The sequence below is a fragment of the Gopherus flavomarginatus genome, chromosome 2, assembly GCF_025201925.1.
Source record: "Gopherus flavomarginatus isolate rGopFla2 chromosome 2, rGopFla2.mat.asm, whole genome shotgun sequence".
Classification (NCBI taxonomy): Eukaryota; Metazoa; Chordata; order Testudines; family Testudinidae; genus Gopherus; species Gopherus flavomarginatus.
The window spans coordinates 21,534,351-21,554,332 of NC_066618.1; the positions used below are offsets into that span (position 1 = coordinate 21,534,351).

The 19,982-nt window shown below is 45.3% G+C and overlaps 1 protein-coding gene across 3 annotated transcripts in view; it reads right to left on the minus strand.

The window, feature by feature from the left end:
• Positions 1-4,536: 4,536 nt before the first annotated feature.
• The window catches only part of PTPRN2 (protein tyrosine phosphatase receptor type N2), a 1,080,816-nt gene continuing 1,065,370 nt past the window's right edge, over positions 4,537-19,982 (minus strand). For all 3 annotated transcript variants that reach the window (XM_050942222.1, XM_050942220.1, XM_050942221.1), the window contains 2 exons: positions 19,226-19,299; positions 4,537-9,439 (listed from right to left, as the gene is read on the minus strand). In XM_050942222.1, coding sequence (XP_050798179.1) covers positions 9,368-9,439; positions 19,226-19,299 — 146 coding nt within the window. In that variant the 3' untranslated portion in view covers positions 4,537-9,367. The remainder of the gene's footprint in view (positions 9,440-19,225; positions 19,300-19,982) is intronic.

Genomic DNA, 19,982 nt, shown 5'->3' on the forward strand with positions numbered 1-19,982 from the left:
ACAGAAGCACTGGGAGAAAAGTATTGGTGGGATTATATTAAGTAGTTCTACCACTCCAAAGCGTTCCTTTCTCCATTTATTCTTACTATAAATTCATTTTCATCATGGCAACAAACTCTTGAATAGTGGCACTAAACACAGCCTCTAGAAAGTTATTACAGAGTTTTTAACAATCCTTTGCCATTACAATGCTGCGTGTTACCTTCCATCTCCTGGAACTTCTTTTTGATGGCTTTGGGGGTTTTCCCCTGGTTTGATGCAAATCCGTTATGTTGGAAACTTACAGAAAAGCAAATTGGGGTGGCATGGACTGGTGGAGGGGTGCAAATTTACCCAAAACTTGACGGCAAAAATATTCACAAAATTGTCACCACTTGTGTCAGCTGAGCAGAGCAATAATGTTTCAGAACAGGATATGCAGGTACAGTGAGAGGAAAATGCTGGTCAGCACTGAAGGCTCCTTTCCCCCACTTCTCTATACCAGCACATGTTAAATACAGGCCACGGACCCTATGTGCTGCAGACCACCCAGCTGGCCCTCCAGCTGTCATGTCTTTGTGAGAGGTATCTGCTCTTGTGCTTTAAGGCCTGCTTTGATGATTCACTTTGTTGCAGGACTTGGGCTTGTGTTCAGAGTCCAGGCCTCTGGGACTCTTGTCATCAGTATTCCTGCCACAGGCATGTCACGTTGGCACATCCCAAGGTGTTCTTGGCTCCTAAGGGTTAAGGTATTGGGAAGTTATGCAGACACAGTGAGAGAAAGGGAAGCAAGGGTCTGGCACAGTTTTCTCCCTATGCAAACCATTGTAAACCTAGTGTCAGCACAGCACACAGATGCAGGGAGGACTCAGGAACACAGGGATGACAGCCTAGGCACACAACCTTCTGACAGAAGTGAAAATGGGTTCTTGGTCACCTAAGAACACAGTATGGAGAGGTTAATCTCGCTGGGAGACTTGCAATGAAAATAAGAGAGAGACAGGAGTGTGCCATCATTCACATCACATGAATGCTGTTATCCCCCCAACCTGGTACCTGAGCGTTTAAGGGAATAAAGGCCAGATCACTGTCTGCTTCCATGAATGTGAGATCTTATTTTTAAAAGCCACAGGACCCCCATATTGTGAAAAATAGAGCTAGTGCTAGCAAGATGGGGAATCAGCAATGAGAAGGGCTTATCCTGCATGGTACAGCCTGGTGGTCCAAACTAAGCAGCTTATCTTACTAGTCCTCTTCAGGACCATGCTTGGTTCCAGACACATGCAGCAATGAATAAGTGTACCAAACAGCTCACCTATGTTAATTTTTGCAGTCTCCAAGAAGCAACACTATAACTCAAGAATTTTCCTTCAAGGATGAATTTATATTTCTGCTCCTTTAAATAAAATTCAGACATGAGCAAAAAGCAAAGGAACCCTCTGCAAAAGGCTTATTTCCCCCCAGCCACAGGCAAGAACAATGGTTTCATTTTTGGAATCTGTGATGTCTTTAGCAGGATCCAGTAGTTGTGGATCCAGCTTGGTCATTGCCCTACAAAAAACTGGTCAATGGTAGCCATAGCGACTGATTGAATAGTGACTAGGCTGGAGCACTTCTGCTCATCCACATGCCAGAGTGTAATTTACGGTGTCGTGTTGGGACAAACGTTCTAACTTGGAAAACAGAGATATGTGCTGAAAAAAGCAGCAGTTTTCCTGCCTAAAGGAAATGGATGCTGCATTTAGAAACGAGGGCCTGAGGACAATGTGATTCTGTAGTTTTACATGAAGTCAAAAAAGCTAAATACCTTGCTTCTGGCCACTTCTCCTCAAGCTAGACAGCCACAGCACCTCTCCCATGCTCCACTGCCACAGGCTGTCACACGCACAGTGCAGTTAAGTGTTACCCAAGTCTCCAGTCATGCCTTTTCTCCTGTCACCACTGTACCTCCTGCTCTGGTTCACGTGTAGCTTCAGCAGCAAAGGGACTTACTCATTTTCTTCCATGAAATAAGCAGTGAGGGCTACTAAAACCTCCCGAGCATGCTGCACAAGGCCAACAAACCTACATCTCTCCCCCACATCAGCTTCTCTTGGGCAATGAGTGTGCAAAAGACCACTGTATAATAGCAGTAATGACAGTATAGGGGTGAAAGTGTGCCCCACCGTGGAAATCCATCGTGCCTATTGGGCTTGCCCAGCTGAGATGTATGTAAAAACAGTTTGCTAGACAGAGAAGCTAGAATATCAAAAGGTACTGATGTGGGCCCCTTTACCATAGTATCTGAGCACTTCACAGCCTTCAATGCAGTTATTCTCACAATCCCTCTGTGAGGTAGGGAGATGCTATTGGCCCCATTTCACAGACGGGGACTGAGGCACAAAGAGACTGACTTGCCCATGGTCACATTAGAAAACCGAGGCAGAGCAGGGAATTTAAACCATTTTGTCAGCCTAATGCCCTAACTCCTAGAGCATCCTTCCTCTCAATTATATCCCTGCCTCCTGACGTACTAGTTTTATCTGCCTGTGAGGAAGAGTCAGATGTTGCTGTCACAATGGATGCTTACACAATGGACCAAATTCATCTTTGGTGTAACTGAAGCCAAACTATTCACACCTGGGATGAATTTGGCCCAAGCATGAGCTGTCCCAGTCCCAATGATGGACTGAGCATAAACATTACACCTTTCCTTGGATGAACAACTGGCATATTGGTTCAGCTTGCAGCACAAACACATCATGGCTCACCAGCCCTCACCTGAAGTTTTATGACAAGTTTTAAAAATAAAGCCAGACTTTTGTTTTCATCTACAAAGCTCCCTTGTTTTTACTGTATACACGACACTGCTGACTGAAAGCACTGCTACAAAACCGTGATCATCTGACTCAAAAGGGGGCACACGTTTATTATTGTCTGGCTCCTACAATTAGAACACACAGTGCTGTGGTGCATGCTATAGTCTAACACTGGAAAACATCATCATTGTGGTATGACAACAGAGTGGCTACGTTATGCCGGTCTGATTAGTACCGCAGTGCGAGGAATGTTTTACATTACTGCTGCAATTCACACCATAACCGGCTACACAATTCTCAGAATAGTTTGTGTGTCAGATCTATGGATGTCAAGAAAGCAATGCTGATTTACACCATCTGGCCCATGTTATAAATGTGTAACATGAAACCAGTGCAAACATTTCACAGCAAATAAAGTGATATACATGTAAGCTTCCTGCTTACCTATGAGATGTAGAATGCTCCCATAGTCATATAGTTAAATACACTTCTGTTTTTGTCCTCCAGCTGATGTCACCAAAGGCTTTAGAAAGTTCTATCGCAGATGAAAGAGCTGCTAAATTACACTGCAAGGAAAATAGCTATAATGGTACATGTATGTTGTTTCCAAGATGAAAGTCACCTTCCTGAAAAAACTGCAGATATTAAAACACATAACTACATAAACAAGGGTAGAGAATGTAAAACAAGACTCTTCTGATGAGGAAAAATAGGCTATCAAGCCTTCCAACTTTCTGCACATTAACATTTTTATGGTTATTTTAGGGGACAAACCAAAGTATTTTGATTATTCTTCCTCAAAGGACAACCAAATACAACACACAATTTAGGGACATGAAAACTGCCATCCTGGGTCAGACCCATGCCCCATCTAGTCCCCTATTCTGTCTGATTATGGCCAGTACCAGAGGTTTCAGGGGAATTTAAAAGACTCTTCATAATGGACAATTATGGAAAAGCTTGCCTATAGGGAAGTTATTTCCTATCCCAGGCATTTATGGGTTAGCTTGGCTGTCGAGTCTATTCTCTGTCAGTCCTACTTGATGTAACAGTGGATGTTCTCATTATCCATATAAATAATTTTTGAATCCTACTAATCTCTTGCAATGACATATTATGACTATAAGTTCCACAGGTTAATTGTGTGTTGCCTAAAAAGGCATTTACTTGTAGCAGCTTTAATTTTGTTACCTTTCAGTCTCCCATACAGGAGCAGAGAGATGCAAGTGCCTAGTCTAACTTTTTCTGTACCATTCATTGTTTTGTATATATCTATTGTATGACTCCAGATTTGTCTCTCCTCTACAGAAAACAGTCCTAATTTTTTTTCTCTCCCCTCACATGGGATGTCTTTCCATGATGCTGATCAGTTTCCTTCCCTGTCTCTGGATTCTTTCCTGATCCAAACAAGGGCTGAGGTTCTCTGTCTTAATCTGAATAGCCTCCACCCAGCTCAGGATGGAGAATCTTCTGCTGGAACCGGCTGTCTTTACAAGCCATATGTTCACAGTAAGTTGAGGGTGGCTCTGCTACATTTTGGGTAAATTAAATGCAGCCCTCTGGGCTCCTATCAAGATACCACTGCCGCTCTCAGTTGGCAAAGTGCAAATGTCCCAGATATACAGAATGCAGCTCAAACAGTAACTTGCACATAGGTACAAAAAGGCACCAGACTATATTGCAATGTTCACAATACTTCACAGACAATGCCACTTTATTCACAAGTGAGATTTTTACAGAGGTAGAACAAAATACTTCGTATAATCTCTTTGTTTGTCTTTATTATAAACATATAAATAATCTATTACAATCCACTAAGCACGGAACTTCTGAACACAAAACAACGTGTGCCATCAAATACAGTACAACGAGCATGCACACGAACTTCTTCAAATAAAATCTTGCTGGTGTAATTTTATTTTATTTTTAACATGGTAAATGAAGACTAGTGGAAAAAGTGTCAAGCTTTAACTGGATTAAGTATGCCACAGTTTTGTAAATTTTTGTTGTTGGTTTATTGTAAAAATAAACCAACAGTATTTTTTCTTTAAATCATGGTGGGGAATTTTTTTTCCAAAGGTCCAAGGTAGTCATAACAGAAAATATAACAATCAAATCTATAAAGTGTGCTCCCATTTAAAAAGCAAAATCATACAAACTGTACAATTTAAAAAAGTGAATTATCACAACTGCTAAGAGTTTCCTAAACAAACAGGCAGAAAAAAAGTTAAAAGACAGCCACTGTTCTGTAACAATGCTAATCAAATACTTATTTTCTATTCTAATAAACAGCTTTTTAAATTAATGTCTACTCCAGTAATTATAAAGTGGGTTGGGTTTTTTATTATTAATGTTCTACTTGATTAATAAAGCACAAACCCACAAATTACAGATATATTGCTGTCATTGCCTCATGGATGTGCTGGGGTGGTTTTATGTATGCATTTATAATCAGATTTTGGTTTTTTTAAAGCATTTAAATAACCACTCGGGAGGGTGTGGGGGGGAAGCGGTTCTCCTTGCTGTTGGACTACATTTGCATATTGTAGTCTCTGCTAAAATTCTTTCTGAGCCCAATCCATCATCAAGAACACCCACTGGATTTTGGTGGTTCTGGATCAGGCCCTTAGGATGAGATTCAGGACTGCTGGATAAAGCTCATGGGTGAAATTCTTGCACCAGTGAAGGCAATGGCAAAACTCCGATTGATTTCAGTGGTGCCAGGATTCCACCTGAGTACTTGGGCTTTAGGCAATTGGGTATATTGCAACTGGTGGGGATGAAATCTCCCCCATAAAACCTGGGGAGTGACAGGGGGAGGAGGGGAGCACAGTGCTGCTACTTCATTGCTGCCTCTCCAGGCTACAGACAGGAGTAACAGTTACATCCCCTCTGCGCTCTTTATGCAAGTGTTTCCAGCCATTGGAGTTACATATTCCTGGATCTAGTGGCCTCTCTTCCAGACCTCACTTCCCTCACATCTGCATATTCAGACCTGGCATGGAGTCCCTTCTGTGGCACATTTGGAAAACTTGGACTCTGTACCCAGACGGCAGCCCTCTCAAAGTAATTAATAGGTGGTGCTCGCTCAGCACTGGGGTTAATTTAATCCTTTCTTCAATTATGCTTTAGGTCCATGGCAATTAAAGATGCAAACACACAAACAGCATCCGTAGATTTGTTTTTTTATCAATGAGATTAGCTAAGCCACTATTTAATGCATAGAATATATTCCAGCCCTCCTAAGAGTCAGATGACAGCCCAAGTTTCAATATTGGACATCAGTTTAACAACGATCAAGCCACTCCTCAAAGTACTGCAAAAAGGTGGGTTTGTGATGTCCAATATCTTATTTGGCTTAAGGCAGATGCTTTGCTGAAGTAGAATCAGGAAGAACCTTTTTTCATGTTGATTCAAAATGCACATGCAAGACCGAGGCTACTAAATGGGCTGGTGAATGGCGACAGTAACCAAGCCAAGGGCAGGTATGTAGGCACAAAACCCACTGCAAAATCATTTAGATTAAGTTAACTGCTACAAAAGGGATAAACTTCATCTGACAAACAAATTCTTCTTTACATTCTGACATGCCAGGTTGCATCAGGTAATATTTTCACAGCTCTGTATCTCACTTGAAGATGAAATGACATGACACCACAATTTAACCCGATGGGATAGAAACGTGAATTTTGCTGATAGGGTCTATATTTATTATTACTGTGGGAAAAAGTATGCTTTCATCCAAACTTTTATGAAGATTAGTGGCCAACACTACCTACACAAGCAGGATCCCTGGGTTTGCTTATTTACAGTGTGTACTGCAAGTTTGGCACCTCTCTGAAGAAGAAAGCCAGAAAATCTCTTGGCCTTGTAATGCTGTGTAATAGTCTTTAGATTGCTGGAAGGTACTTCCTGCTTTCAAGGTTATAATCACTTCCTGACCTTATGGAGAAGTACTATAGTATTTAGTCAGGATGAAAACAAATGAGTTTTAAATGGAATTCTATAGAAAATACTCTGAAAACCTATATAATTTAATGGAAAAGATGACCATCTTTCTGTAGTTTGAACAATTCTATAGAATTTAATAGACAATTATATTCCTGCTCTAGCTGTTTCTGAATAGGAATAACCCTTACATTATTAACCTGAAACATATCATGATTAAATATTTCCAGAAGAATTAGGTTGAACTTTAAACAGAAATTGTAACAGTTTGGAAAAGCATCATGAAGTGCTTTATAAATCCAGAGGAATTGAGGATTGCCACTGTGACTCAGGTTTGCCGTGGGTATGGGTAGAGTGAGCTCTGAAAACATTAACAAATCACAGTGCAAGGATCTGCCCTCTGAAAAGCTACCATCCTCTTTGGTTGTCAGTCAGTAACAACACAGCATCCCTGCAGTGAGACCATTCCATTTGGCAACAGGAGGTGGGGGCCAGGATGTACCAAGTTTGAATCTTCGGTAGGTTGGTTTGGATATAGCTACCTATATTTTCAGAAAGCCATGTCACACTGTCTCCACAATAAATCTAATTCAAACACTGGCAGATATTGTTCAAACTGATTCAATCTGCCCTGATCTGCAATTTTGTGTTAGCTAAACTAATAAAGGAGTCCTGTTAAACCTAAATTATCAAATGAAAAAGGCAATTTTCTCATTCATACCCCATTAGTTTTTTTAGTTATTGCTAGGAAAGCTCTAAAATGCTTATGCCATAAAATAAACATGTGGCTTAATATACAGTATGTGTACTTAAGAGGACGATGGCATCTGCAGTAACTGCTCTATACTGCCAGGGTAATGGGATGCACAAATTAAGCAGTAGCAGCACACACTGAGAAGACTGTACAAAAACATACATAGAAAAGTAACACGCCTGGCACTTTTTGAAATAACTCTTTAATCACCAAAAAGAAGAAATCACCAACATCCATACCTACAACACAAAATTGCAAAATGTTATTTAATTCCAACAGGTCTGTCCATCGCATCCTGTCGTCTCTCTTAACAAAACTGCAATGCTATTTTTTAAACAATTCATTGAATAGAGATGTACAAAAGACCCCACAATTAAAACCATTTATATATTTTGCAATTCTGAAATCAAAATCATTTAACCTGGCACAATTAAAAGCATAAAACACTTTCAAGTAATTTTGAAAAAATATAAACTTGGAAACTACAACCATGTTAGGTAACATTTTCAAAATCATCTACAGGGCCTAAGTCCCATTTTCAAAAAGGAGTTACTCTTAGGAGCCCAAGTCACTTCACTTTTAAACATGTTACCCATAGTCCCTCATTCGAATAAATCAAAGTGTTTCTATCAGCAGTTTTATTCCCCCCACAGAAATAAACAATGAAAAATGTGGGTGTGTTTAAGCAAAGTTACATCACTGGATCATTTCCAGACATACTTTAGCATTGCTTTGAAACAGTAGGTATAAGAATTTAGAGCAAAAGAACCTTAGAAATTCTACCAACATTTCTTCATCCTATAATAATGAATTAAAATAATATTTATAATTTAGAATGGGGAAAGAACAGAAATATTGCAGAGAGATGTAACCAACGTCTGCATGGAGACAAATTCATACAATGTAGATTGAAAAAACTTTTGTTTCAGGCAGGAATGCCTGGAATGCATTTACTTTCTGATCTAAAAAGAATGGTAACAACATGGTTTTAGGGGGGGAAAATTAATGCCAAAATATAAAGAAGCTCCCATTCTCTCCAGTAATCCTATAAAATCAACAATCTGCTTTCATAACAGCTCAGGCCATTCATCCAGCTGCTATATGGGGCCTACAACTCACTTCTTGAGGTTAGACTATCCTGCTTCCTTTTCTGCTAGGCCAGTGGTACATAATAAGTGTTGTTGTGCTCTTTATACATTGGGTTCCCATTAATGTGACCGACTTGTTCTCTGTAGTTGTGACAACTGTGCAGGCCTATTTACTTATAGCTCAGATTTTCTCCCATTCATTGCACAAAGCTGAAAAGTAAACAACAGTTAAGAAAACATTTGCTTGCCAAAGCCCAGCATGAAAAGGCGCAGCTCTTTATGCAAGAGGCCAGACCTGTGTTTACTAACACACACAGCATTGTTTCATGCTCTTGCTTGGTATTGTGTCAGAACAATCCCAGTACTTTTCAGGCCCCTTGCTCTTCTTATTCAGCCTCTGAGAAGTTACAAAGTATAACAGAACACTGTTTTTTCTGAGAATATATTGACTGCACTAATTACCCACAATACTGTATATTTGCTATTAAGAACATGAACGTGTGCTTTCAAAGTGTGAAATTCAGGCCTCTCAGGGTGTGAAAGGAATTAGATGGATTGTTCTGTCACTTAATCCGAGGCTTCAAGGTATCTTTTTTAAAATTTTAAAAAACAGAAGCAGAATACACATTTTAACTGTTGAACTTTTACTGGCTATAGAAGTTTGTAAGGACCCTATTACTATGTGGTTACAATAGAAGATACACAGTTAAGGTCAGGTCACGGTTTCCAACAACATTCACAGGGACAGAGTAAGGAAATGAGCGATGGATCCTCAGGGAACCTCAAGGAGACGGAACCGCTCATTGTGGAAGTGCCTTGAGTATTGCATTCACTTCCTCTGCAACCGCTGTCAATGTGAACTCGAACTGCTCCTGTGGAGAGAACAAATACACAGTCTGAATAATAAAACAAAACATTCCAAGAAGGAAGCCTGGTGCACTATTCAGTTGTGAAGCATCCTCAAGATGAACTGCACTTCCCAATGGAAAGGAACAAAATGTTCTGAGATTACTGGTGCAATATACCACATCTGACAGGATCTTACAACTCACAGTCATCTTAACAGAGAAAAATGCAGACAGCAGAAACCAAAAGCACTTGTTATTACAGCTGGATATTAGCATACAATGACATATTACAATTGCATGGTCAGAAAAGTCTGAGCAACTGATCACTATCCACTTCCATCTGACAGATGGAAACTGGTTAAATATCCATGATTGACGTATGGGAATAGGTGGGGCACTGGAGACAGGACTCCTTTGCTTCCTTAACCCAGCATTTCCAGACTAACAACTACAGTAAATCTTTCCCCACATTATGCACACTGTAAGAAAACAATGACTGTAACATTTTGATTTTTCAGCACACAATACCTGGAACAAATTACCAAGCATTCTTCAATCACTACCTTGTCATTAAAAACATGGGAGTATTTGTCTGAAATGAGCTTTTCTTTGCTACTGACTTTACAATAAACACAACTGCCAAAATTACTAAAATCAGTTCTGTACTGGATTATTTTCAGAGATTTGCTTTCCGAATACTGACGTGACCTGGGCTTGAGTGATCAAATGAAATCACAACCAAAAATGGGAAGGCTGCAGGCATACACACCTGCCTTATAAAAAAGCACATATCTAACACATTCTAGTCTCAGATAAGGACAGAAAAGTTTCATTTCCTCAAGGTTAGTAGGTGTGAAGACACTAGGATACAGACAGACACTGGAAAGGTTCAAGTAAATACAATATTTCAGGCTACATTTCTTATGGTTGCTCTGAGGATTACTCTTTGAAAGGCAGGACAAGCTGGGAACAAAGGTGGAAAGCAGGAGGAGAACTGAAAGAACGTGCATGCCAGCTGCACTCAGATACCACAAGGATTAACATGGTTTAAGAACATGCATAGAACAGGACTGGGCCAGAAAGCCAGGGTTGTTGGGGAAAGACTGTGAACATAGCTCAGATGTGCTCTGCACAATATGGATTGGAACCACCAATGCAAATACCTCCATTCAATAGGGTAATAGCTGTCTCCAGAGGTGAGGGAAGTCCCAAATACAGGTACCCTCTAGCCCCCTGGTTTTGACTACATGACAAGAGCTGCACAATGGGCTTGAAGTCCACAGACTATACGAGCCAATGCAGCAGTGGCTCATGGCCTCTGGAAACAGAAAGTTCCCAAGGTGATTATTGAAGATTGGACTAAGGATATGCAATTGCATTTTGTCTCCCACAATACTCCACCCCAGGTCCAGGTGGAAAGCTAGTGGAAGGATTGAAGGCTAGGACTCCCCACAGCTAATAGAGCTAACTGGAGGATGACAATTCCAGTTCGTATCAACTGTCGAGGTTTTCAAATTTGTTTTCATTCCACTTTGGAACAAAACCTTTTGAACTTTAAAAAAAAAGGAATTGTATCAAAATGTCCATTTTCTCTGACGATGCAAGTGTCGAAATGTCCATGAGACGAAGCCTGGTGGTCAGGATGTTGGAGACGCGAGGTCAACTCCCTGTTCTCCCTGATTCAAAGCAAAATTTTTCATTCCAGCTCTCTCTGATTCAGGCATTTGACTGGGTCTTCCACCTTCCAGATGCTCTATTTACCAAGCTAAGGACATAAGTATCTCTCTCTCTCCCAAAAAAGCGTTTGGGTTTTGACAAAACAACATATTTCAAGAAAATTTCATGACACTGAAAATGTTTCAACTGGCTATTTCAGGTGCCACTGAGAATACATGACGACTTGTACTTTACCCATTTCAGTGTCAGACTTCTACACTCTCACCCAGTACATTGCAGAGCCAATGCCTACATTGACTAGAAAACCATATCTTGCCACAATGACACATAAGTAAGGACACAGTTCCTGGAAAGGAATGGGGTGGCGGGGGAACTAGAATAACTTCTCAGATATATCTGAGATCATGAGTTGTGCAGTCAGCCTGGCAACAGGTATAGCCAAACTAGCACACGTGTGCAGCTTCAGGACTGTATTAGCTGTCAATCAGCCCTAGAGAGTGATGGCTTGCCCTTGCTAGGCATGGAAGGATGATGTTCAGATACAGAAGCTACCCCATGATTTGGGATGATTTGTCTACCTGGATTAAAGTAAAATTTGAAGTGCTGGTGGCCACCCAGGAAAAGCAGGAATGGGATGCTGGTGCTGACACAGCACACTGAATTCATAGGAGGGCAGCATGAGCAGCAGAAGGCCAAGAGTGGGAAGCAAGAAACCCGGACATGCATTTGTAGGGGCACACATGAACACAGCACGTAATTTTACTTATTCAGAACAAATTACTCTGCTACAGGAGAAAATAACATGAAGACCAAGGGCCAGAGATGGAGCTTTGGAGATTACTTCAATAGAGCTACACCAAGGTATACTACCTGAGGATTTGGACCTAAATTAGGCACCTTAACCTACAAAGAATATCCCTGACCATCTAGGGTTAAAACCAACCATACAATACTGCAGTGAAAGGGCAAAAGACAGTTACTCATCTTTGTAACTGTTGTTCTTCGAGATGTGTTGCTCATATCCATTCCAGTTAGGTGTGCGCACCGCGCATGCACGCTCGTAGGAAGATTTTTACCCTAGCAACTCCGGTGGGTCGGCAGGGTCGCCCCTTGGAGTGGCGCCACCATGGCGCCAGATATATACCCTTGCTGACCCGTCTGCTCCTCAGTTCCTTCTTGCCGGCTACTCCGACAGTGGGGAAGGAGGGCGGGTTTGGAATGGATATGAGCAACACATATCGAAGAACAACAGTTACAAAGGTGAGTAACCGTCTTTTCTTCTTCGAGTGATTGCTCATATCCATTCCAGTTAGGTGATTCCCAAGCCTTACCTAGGCAGTGGGGTCGGAGTGAGATGTTGCAGAGTGCAATATGGCGGAGCCAAAGGCTGCATCATCTCTAGACTGCTGAACCAGGGCATAGTGGGAGGCAAAGGTGTGGACCGAGGACCAGGTCGCTGCATGACAGATTTCATGAATGGGCACGTGAGCGAGGAAAACAGCCGATGAGGCCTGAGCCCTGGTAGTGTGCGCAGTCACGTGGCCCGACAGGACGTGAGCCAAGTCGTAATAGGCGCGGATGCACGATGTTACCCAGGAGGAAATCCGCTGTGAGGAGACAGGAAGCCCCCTGATACGCTCAGCCACCGCGACAAAGAGTTGGGGGGGATCTGCGGAATGGCTTAGTTCGCTCTATATAAAAAGCGAGCGCTCTACAAACGTCTAGGGAGTGAAGCTGCTGCTCCCTGCGAGAAGAATGCGGTTTTGGGAAGAAGACAGGGAGGAAGATCTCCTGGTTAACGTGGAAGGCCGATACCACTTTGCGGGGGAAGGCCAGATGCGGTCGCAACTGCACCTTGTCCCTGTGGAACACTGTATACAGGGGATCCACTGTGAGGGCCCGAAGCTCCGAGACACATCTCGCGGACGTGATGGCCACCAGCAAAGCAGTTTTCCAGGAGAGGTAGAGAAGGGAGCAAGTTGCTAACAGTTCGAAAGGAGGGAACATGAGCCTGGCAAGAACCAGGTTAAGGTCCCATGTTGGGGCAGGGCGGCGTACTTGAGGGTAGAGGCGCTCTAGGCCCTTAAGAAACCTAGACACCATCGGCTGAGAAAACACCGAGCGGCCATCCTCTCCTGGGTGGAATGTAGAGATGGCTGCCAAATGGACCCTCAGAGATGATACTGCCAAGCCCTGTTGTTTGAGGGACCAGAGGTAATCCAAGATGTTGGATATGGAGACCTCGGTGGGAAGGAAGTTCCGCTCCACGCACCAGCACGCGAAACGCTTCCACTTGGCCAAATATGTAGCTCTAGCGGAAGGCTTCCTGCTACCCAGGAGTACCTGCTGCACTGGGGTGGAGCAACGCAGCTCAGACTGAGTCAGCCACGCAGGAGCCATGCCGTGACGTGGAGCAACTGAAGGTCCGGGTGACGGAGCATGCCGTGGTCCTGGGTGATCAGGTCCAGGTGAAGAGGCAGGGGAACAGGGTCGGCTATGGAAAGGTCTGGCAACATGGTGTACCAGTGCTGTTGAGGCCACGCTGGAGCTATCATGATCAAGCGGGCTTTGTCCCTGCGTGCTTTCAGTAGGAACCTGTGGACGAGTGGAAATGGTGGAAAGGTGTAAAGCAGGTGCATCGTCCATGGCACAAGGAAGGTGTCCGCCACTGAACCAGGTGAGAGGCCTTGAAAGGAGCAGAACGTCTGGCATTTCCTGTTCCCGTGGGATGCAAAGAGGTCCATCCGGGGAAACTCCCACTTCCGGAAGAGCAAAAGAGCAATGTCCGGGCAAAGGGACCATTCATGGGAAAGGAAGGATCTGCTGAGGCGATCCGCCAGCATGTTCCGAACTCCTGGGAGAAAGGACGCGATGAGGTGAATAGAATGGGCTATGCAGAAGTCCCATAGTTGTAAGGTTTCTTGACACAAGGATGAAGATCTCATGCCGCCCTGTTTGTTTATATAGTGCATGGCTGTTGTGTGTCGGTTTTCACCGACAACACAACGGCCCTGCAAGTGTTGCCGGAACGTCTGACAAGCGAGGCAGACCCTCTCAGCTCCCAGACGTTGATGTGGAGGTCCAGCTCGTGAGATGACCAACGGCCTTGGGTGCGTAGGTGCCCGAGGTGAGCCCCCCAACCGAGGGATGATGCGTCCGTTGTCAGCGACACCGAGGGTTGGGGTGGGTGGAATGGGAGCCCCGCACACACCATGGAGGGATCCAGCCACCACTGGAAGGAGTCTAGCACAATCGAGGGAATGGTGACGACCATGTCCATGGGATCCCTAGCTGGATGGTATTGCGAGTTGAGCCAGGATTGGAGGGGCGGTAGGCGCAATCTTGCGTAGTTCATTACGAACGTGCAGGCCGCCATGTGGCCCAAGAGAGTGAGGCAAGTGCGTACCGAAGTTAGCGGCGCCACTCGCAGCCTCCAGATGATGGCCGTCAGAGCCTGGAACCGTGGCAGTGGTAGGCAAGCTTTGGCAAGAGTCGAGTCCAAGGTGGCACCAATAAATTCTATCTTCTATCTTCTGAGTTGGGATTAGAGTCTATTTTTCCATATTGATCATTAGACCTAGATGTAGGAAAAGGTTCTTGACAATGCAGACGTGACTGAGAACTCGTGCCTCGGAGGTTCCGCGGATAAGCCAGTCATCTAGATACGGAAAGATGTGTATCCGACTGCGGCAAAGGTGGGCGGCGACTACAGCCATACATTTGGGGAATACCCTCGGGGCTGTAGAGAGGCCGAATGTGAGGACCGCGAATTGGAAATGCTGCTGGTTGACCACGAACTGGAGGAACCTCCTGTGAGGTGGGAAGATGGCTATGTGGAAGTAGGCATCTTGCATGTCGAGGGCAGCATACCAGTCTCCAGGATCCAGGGATGGGAGAATGGTCCCCAGGGATACCATATGGAACTTCAACTTTACCACGTATCTGTTGAGTTCCTGCAGATGGAGGATTGGTCTGAGACCTCCCTTCGCCTTGGGGATCAGGAAGTATCGGGAATAAAACCCCTTGCCCGCTCGTGCTCTGGTACCTCCTCTATGGCTCCTTTGGCGAGGAGCGTTTGCACCTCCTGTAGGAGGTGTTGCTTGTGAGACGGGTCCCTGAAGAGGGACGAGGGAGGGGGGGTGGAAGGGAGGGTTTGAAATAAATTGTAGGTGGTATCCAAGTTCCAATGTGCGTAGGACCCAACGATCTGAAGTTGGCTGGGACCACGCAGGGAGGAAAGAGGAAAGACGGTTGGAAAAGGGCGGGGATGGATCCATAAAGAAACTGGTACAACGCCCTCGGGCGCACCTTCAAAAGGAAGGTTTTGGCCCAGAGGAAGGCTTGGAGGAGCTTTGGTTCTGGCCCCCTTGGTTGCCTGATTGTCTCCGGCGGCCGTTTCTGTCTCGCCGTCTGGCGAAGTCTTGTCTCTGCCGGGGTTGAGGGTAAGGGCGGTGCTGTTGGGGTCGGAAGGGCCTGCGCTGAGTTCAGGCGTGTGCATCCCTAACGAGTGCATAATGATCCTGTTGTCTTTTAGGCTCTGCAGCCTAGGGTCAGTTTTGTCTGAAAACAGTCCTTGACCCTCGAATGGAAGGTCCTGAATAGTGTGCTGGAGCTCCGGGGGCAGGCTGGAGACCTGCAGCCACGAGATACAGCGCATAGTCACGCCAGAGGCCAGAGTCCTGGTGGCTGAGTCGCGGCGTCCAGGGAAGCTTGGAAGGAAGTCCTCGCGACCTTTTTCCCCTCGTCGAGGATCGCCGAGAACTCCTGCCGTGTGTCCTGCAGAAGCACCTCCTTACATTTGTCCGCCACCGCCCAGGGGTTGTAGCTATAGCAGCTAAGGAGGGCTTGCTGGTTGGACACACGGAGCTGGAGGGCTCCCACAGAGTAAACTTTTTGCCCTAGCAAGTCCATGCGCCTCGCATCCTTCGATTTAGGGGCTGGGGCCTGCTGGCCATGGAGTTCCCTCTCGTTGACCAACTGGACGACAAGTGAGCAAGGAGGAGGATGTATATATAGATATTCATAGCCCTTTGAGGGCACCATGTACTTGCGCTCTACTCCTTGCTCAGCGGGCAGAACAGAGGCCGGAGACTGCCATATCGTAGTGGCATTGGCCTGTATGGTCTTAATAAATGGGAGGGCCACTCTAGTGGGGACATCGGATGACAATATGTCCACCACTGGGTCTTGGACCTCTGGGAGCTCCTCGGCTTGCAAATTCATGTTCTGTGCAACCCGCCTGAGGAGGTCCTGGTGGGTCCTGAGGTCAATTGGAGGAGGGCTGGCCGACGAGGTTCCAGCTACAGCCTCATCAGGGGAGGATGAAAAGGAGAGCCCTGGAATGAGCGGGTCTGATGAGGGCTCCGCCTGATGGATCGGGTCCGCCTCCTTGGGGAGCTCAGAGCCCTGAGGCTGAGTTGAGCCTTCTTCCATAGGAGGAGGGGAAGGACAGGTAATCGTGGCCTCCGGTGCCCTGTGTTCCGAGGTCGTTGAGCGCGGTGGACCTGGGAGAGGGCCTTGGGCCTGATGGTACGCCCAGGGCATCCAGAATCGCCACTGCTGCGGACCGTGATCTTGAGTCTGGGGCTCGCTGAACAAGGCAGCAGGCACGTCGGTGTCCGGGGCATATGCACTGTCCGCCTGAGATGACACGGACGGCTGTCGGGACGGCCATGAAGGAGCCAAACAAGGCTGGTATGAGTCCCTCGCTCCCGTCGTTGGAGACCTCCTCGGTGCCGGGGATCGGTACCGGGAATCGTATCGGCGCCGAGACCGAGACCTGCAACCAGCGCGGTGCCAGGAGGTCGACCTGGATCTCGAGTGTCCACAGCGGGACCGGCTGCAAGAGTCTCGGTGCCAGGAGCAGTGCCTAGAGCCGGAGCGGTATCGAGAGTACTGACCAGGACGAGAGGTGGATCTGTGCCGCGAGTACGACCGGTGCCGCCTGGGTGAGCGGCGCCGGGACTGCGAGCGGCGTCGAGATCGGCACTGACCATGAGACCTTGAGCGGTGCCGGGACCTGGATCGAGACCGGTGCCGGCTCATCGACTCCAGCGAAGGAGGCCTCATAGCGGCAGGCTTGCCTCCAGAATGCAGAACCCGAACCGGTGGTTGAGGTAGGGCAGACTCAGTCATCGCAATAAGGTCCCTGGCCAAGGAGAATGTCTCCGGCGTGGAGGGGACTGTCAGCTCGACCATGGGTCTCACCGGCCCTCTCGGGACTGGAGTCAACGGTACCACGGTCGTCGGTGCTGCGGCAGGGGTAGGTGCTGGGCGATTCGGACGAGTCTGCACCACAGGTGTGGAGGAAGTCGAAGGCCTTCGGTCAGGTCCCTGCGCCAGAGAAGGCCAGTGCCAAGGTGTCTTGGCGGAGCCGGCGCGGTCCGGTGCCGGAGGAGCGCTGTCAGTGCTCGGTTCCGAGGACGGAGGGTTAAGAGCTGCCTCCATAAGGAGAGTCTTTAATCGAAAGTCCCTCTCCTTTTTAGTCCGCAGGTTAAAGGCCTTGCAAATGCGGCACTTGTCGGAGATGTGCGATTCCCCAAGGCACTTTAGGCAAGAGTCATGGGGATCGCTTGTGGGCATCGGCTTTTTACAGGCCGAGCACGGTTTAAACCCTGGTGAACCAGGCATGGGCCTGGGCACCGGGTGCGGGGAAGAGCTAGAGCCCAAACCCCGCTAAATTATGTACAACAACTATAAACTATAAAACTAATTATACTATGGACTAAGTCACTATAGTCAACTAAGAGATCAAATGAACAAAGAGAAGCTAGGGAAGTGGAGGACAGCTAACCTGCGCTTCACTGTTCTAAACGACCGACACGGGCGGTAAGAAGGAACTGAGGAGCGGGCGGGTCGGCAGGGGTATATATCCAGCGCCATAGCGGCGCCACTCCAGGGGGCGACCTGCCGACCCAATGGAGTTGCTAGGGTAAAAATCTTCCAACGAGTGTGCACGCATGGTGCGCACACCTAACTGGAATGGATATGAGCAACCACTCGAAGAAGAGCCATTACTTCAAGAAAAATTATGAAACTGTCTGGTACAGAAAACCATCTGTTCCATAACTACCCAGCAGCAACTTTCACTTCCCATATGTGGAAGATACTTCCATCAGTACCCACCTAATCGTGGGACCTGTCACATCATTGCTCTTTGTTGTCCATCTACCCACATTGTAGGCTCCAGACTGGGACAAAAAAAAAAGAAAAAAAAACAACAAACGATGCCATTTTCTGCCAATGTAATGTATGGATATCTATTTAGTTGGTCTCCCTATCATGAATGAGATTCCTCAATGTCATACATAACTACAAACTTTCATTTTATCACTGTAGCTCTTAACAAGCAGCAAGTGAGGATAACCCAAGGTATTTTTCCATCTTTTAATTGATGTTACTTATAGCAGCAGCGCAAAGATGAATTTCAAATTTGAGATGCATATAAACAGAATAACACTTTTCTTTAAATTGATGACTGTGTTGCACACTGTGCCCATTAACAAACAAGTAAATGATATCTATTGCACTTCACCAGAAGATATAAATGTAGCCCACCATGCAATATGTATATAAAAAAACAGATGACAAGGAAGCACAGGGTTTCAACCATCATGTGTGCAAAATGCATTATTTCAGAAACAGGCCTGTGTACTGTTACTCCCCTTCAAAGGGCTTGATTTCCTCCTGAACTATATCCTGTAAGCTGAAACTTTTTCAGCATATAACTGCTGCATTCAGTTTTTGTTCTTAAGTAATTTGGAACCTTTGGTTCACATGTCACATGACACTGAACTGCAAATACTCTAAGAAAATAACCTGTCCTTGAAGATTAGAGCAAGAACCTTTTTTAGCATGTATTTTCTTGAATATGCTATAGATTGCTGTCTCGACTGTCTTTCATATATGTTAATCAAGATAGATGTGGAAGATGTTACAAGAAAGAGCAGTAAACATCAGAGAAAGTAGCCTACATAAATCTTCAGCATAAATAAGCCACAGTTGTAGGGAACCATAGTAATCAGCTAGCAACTTGTGTTATATTAGGTCACGCCCTTTCTCTTCTATCATGAAAATAACTACAGTGAAATACCTTTAATGTATTTAGAATCCCAGTGGATGTATTGACAGTACCTTTGTCTGGACCATGCCTGGTCTCTGGTCCCTCAAGTGCTCCAGGGTAGCAGCAATATCAATCTCTTTAGCACCTGCAACAAACCACAAATTGGGCTGAGTTAAGAGCAACTGACAGATTCAGCATGTATTATCTATCTCCTGCTATCGGATTCCCTTTAGGCTAACAGTCCCATCATAAACAGATAAGTAAGAGTTAATAGAACAAAAGTACTTCATATCTCTTTTGCCTGTAAAGGGTTAACAAGATCAGTGAGCATGGCTGTCACCTGACCAGAGGACCAATCAGGGACAGGATACTTTCTAATCTTGAGGGAGGGAAGTTTTTGTGTGTGCTGTTTGATTTTGGTTGTTGTTCTCTCTGGGTTCTGAGAGCGACCAGACGTGCAACCAGGTTTCTCTCCAATCTCCCTGACACAGGTTCTTATAGATTCAAAATAGTAAATACTAGGAGATAAGGTGAGTTAGGCTTATGTTTGTTTTATTTGCAAATGTGTATTTGGCTGGGAGGAGTTCAAATGTGTATTTGGCTGGGAGGAGTTCAAATGTGTACTTGTATACTTAGGCTGGGAGGGTATTCCCAGTGTCTACAGCTAAAAGACCCTGTACCTATTCCATTTTAAATTTACAAAGATAATTTTTACTGTTTTTTTCTCTCTTTTATTAAAAGCTTTTTCTTGTTCAAGAACCTGATTGCTTTTTTATTCTGGTGAGACCCCAGGGGACTGGGTCTGGATCCACCAGGGAATTGGTGGGG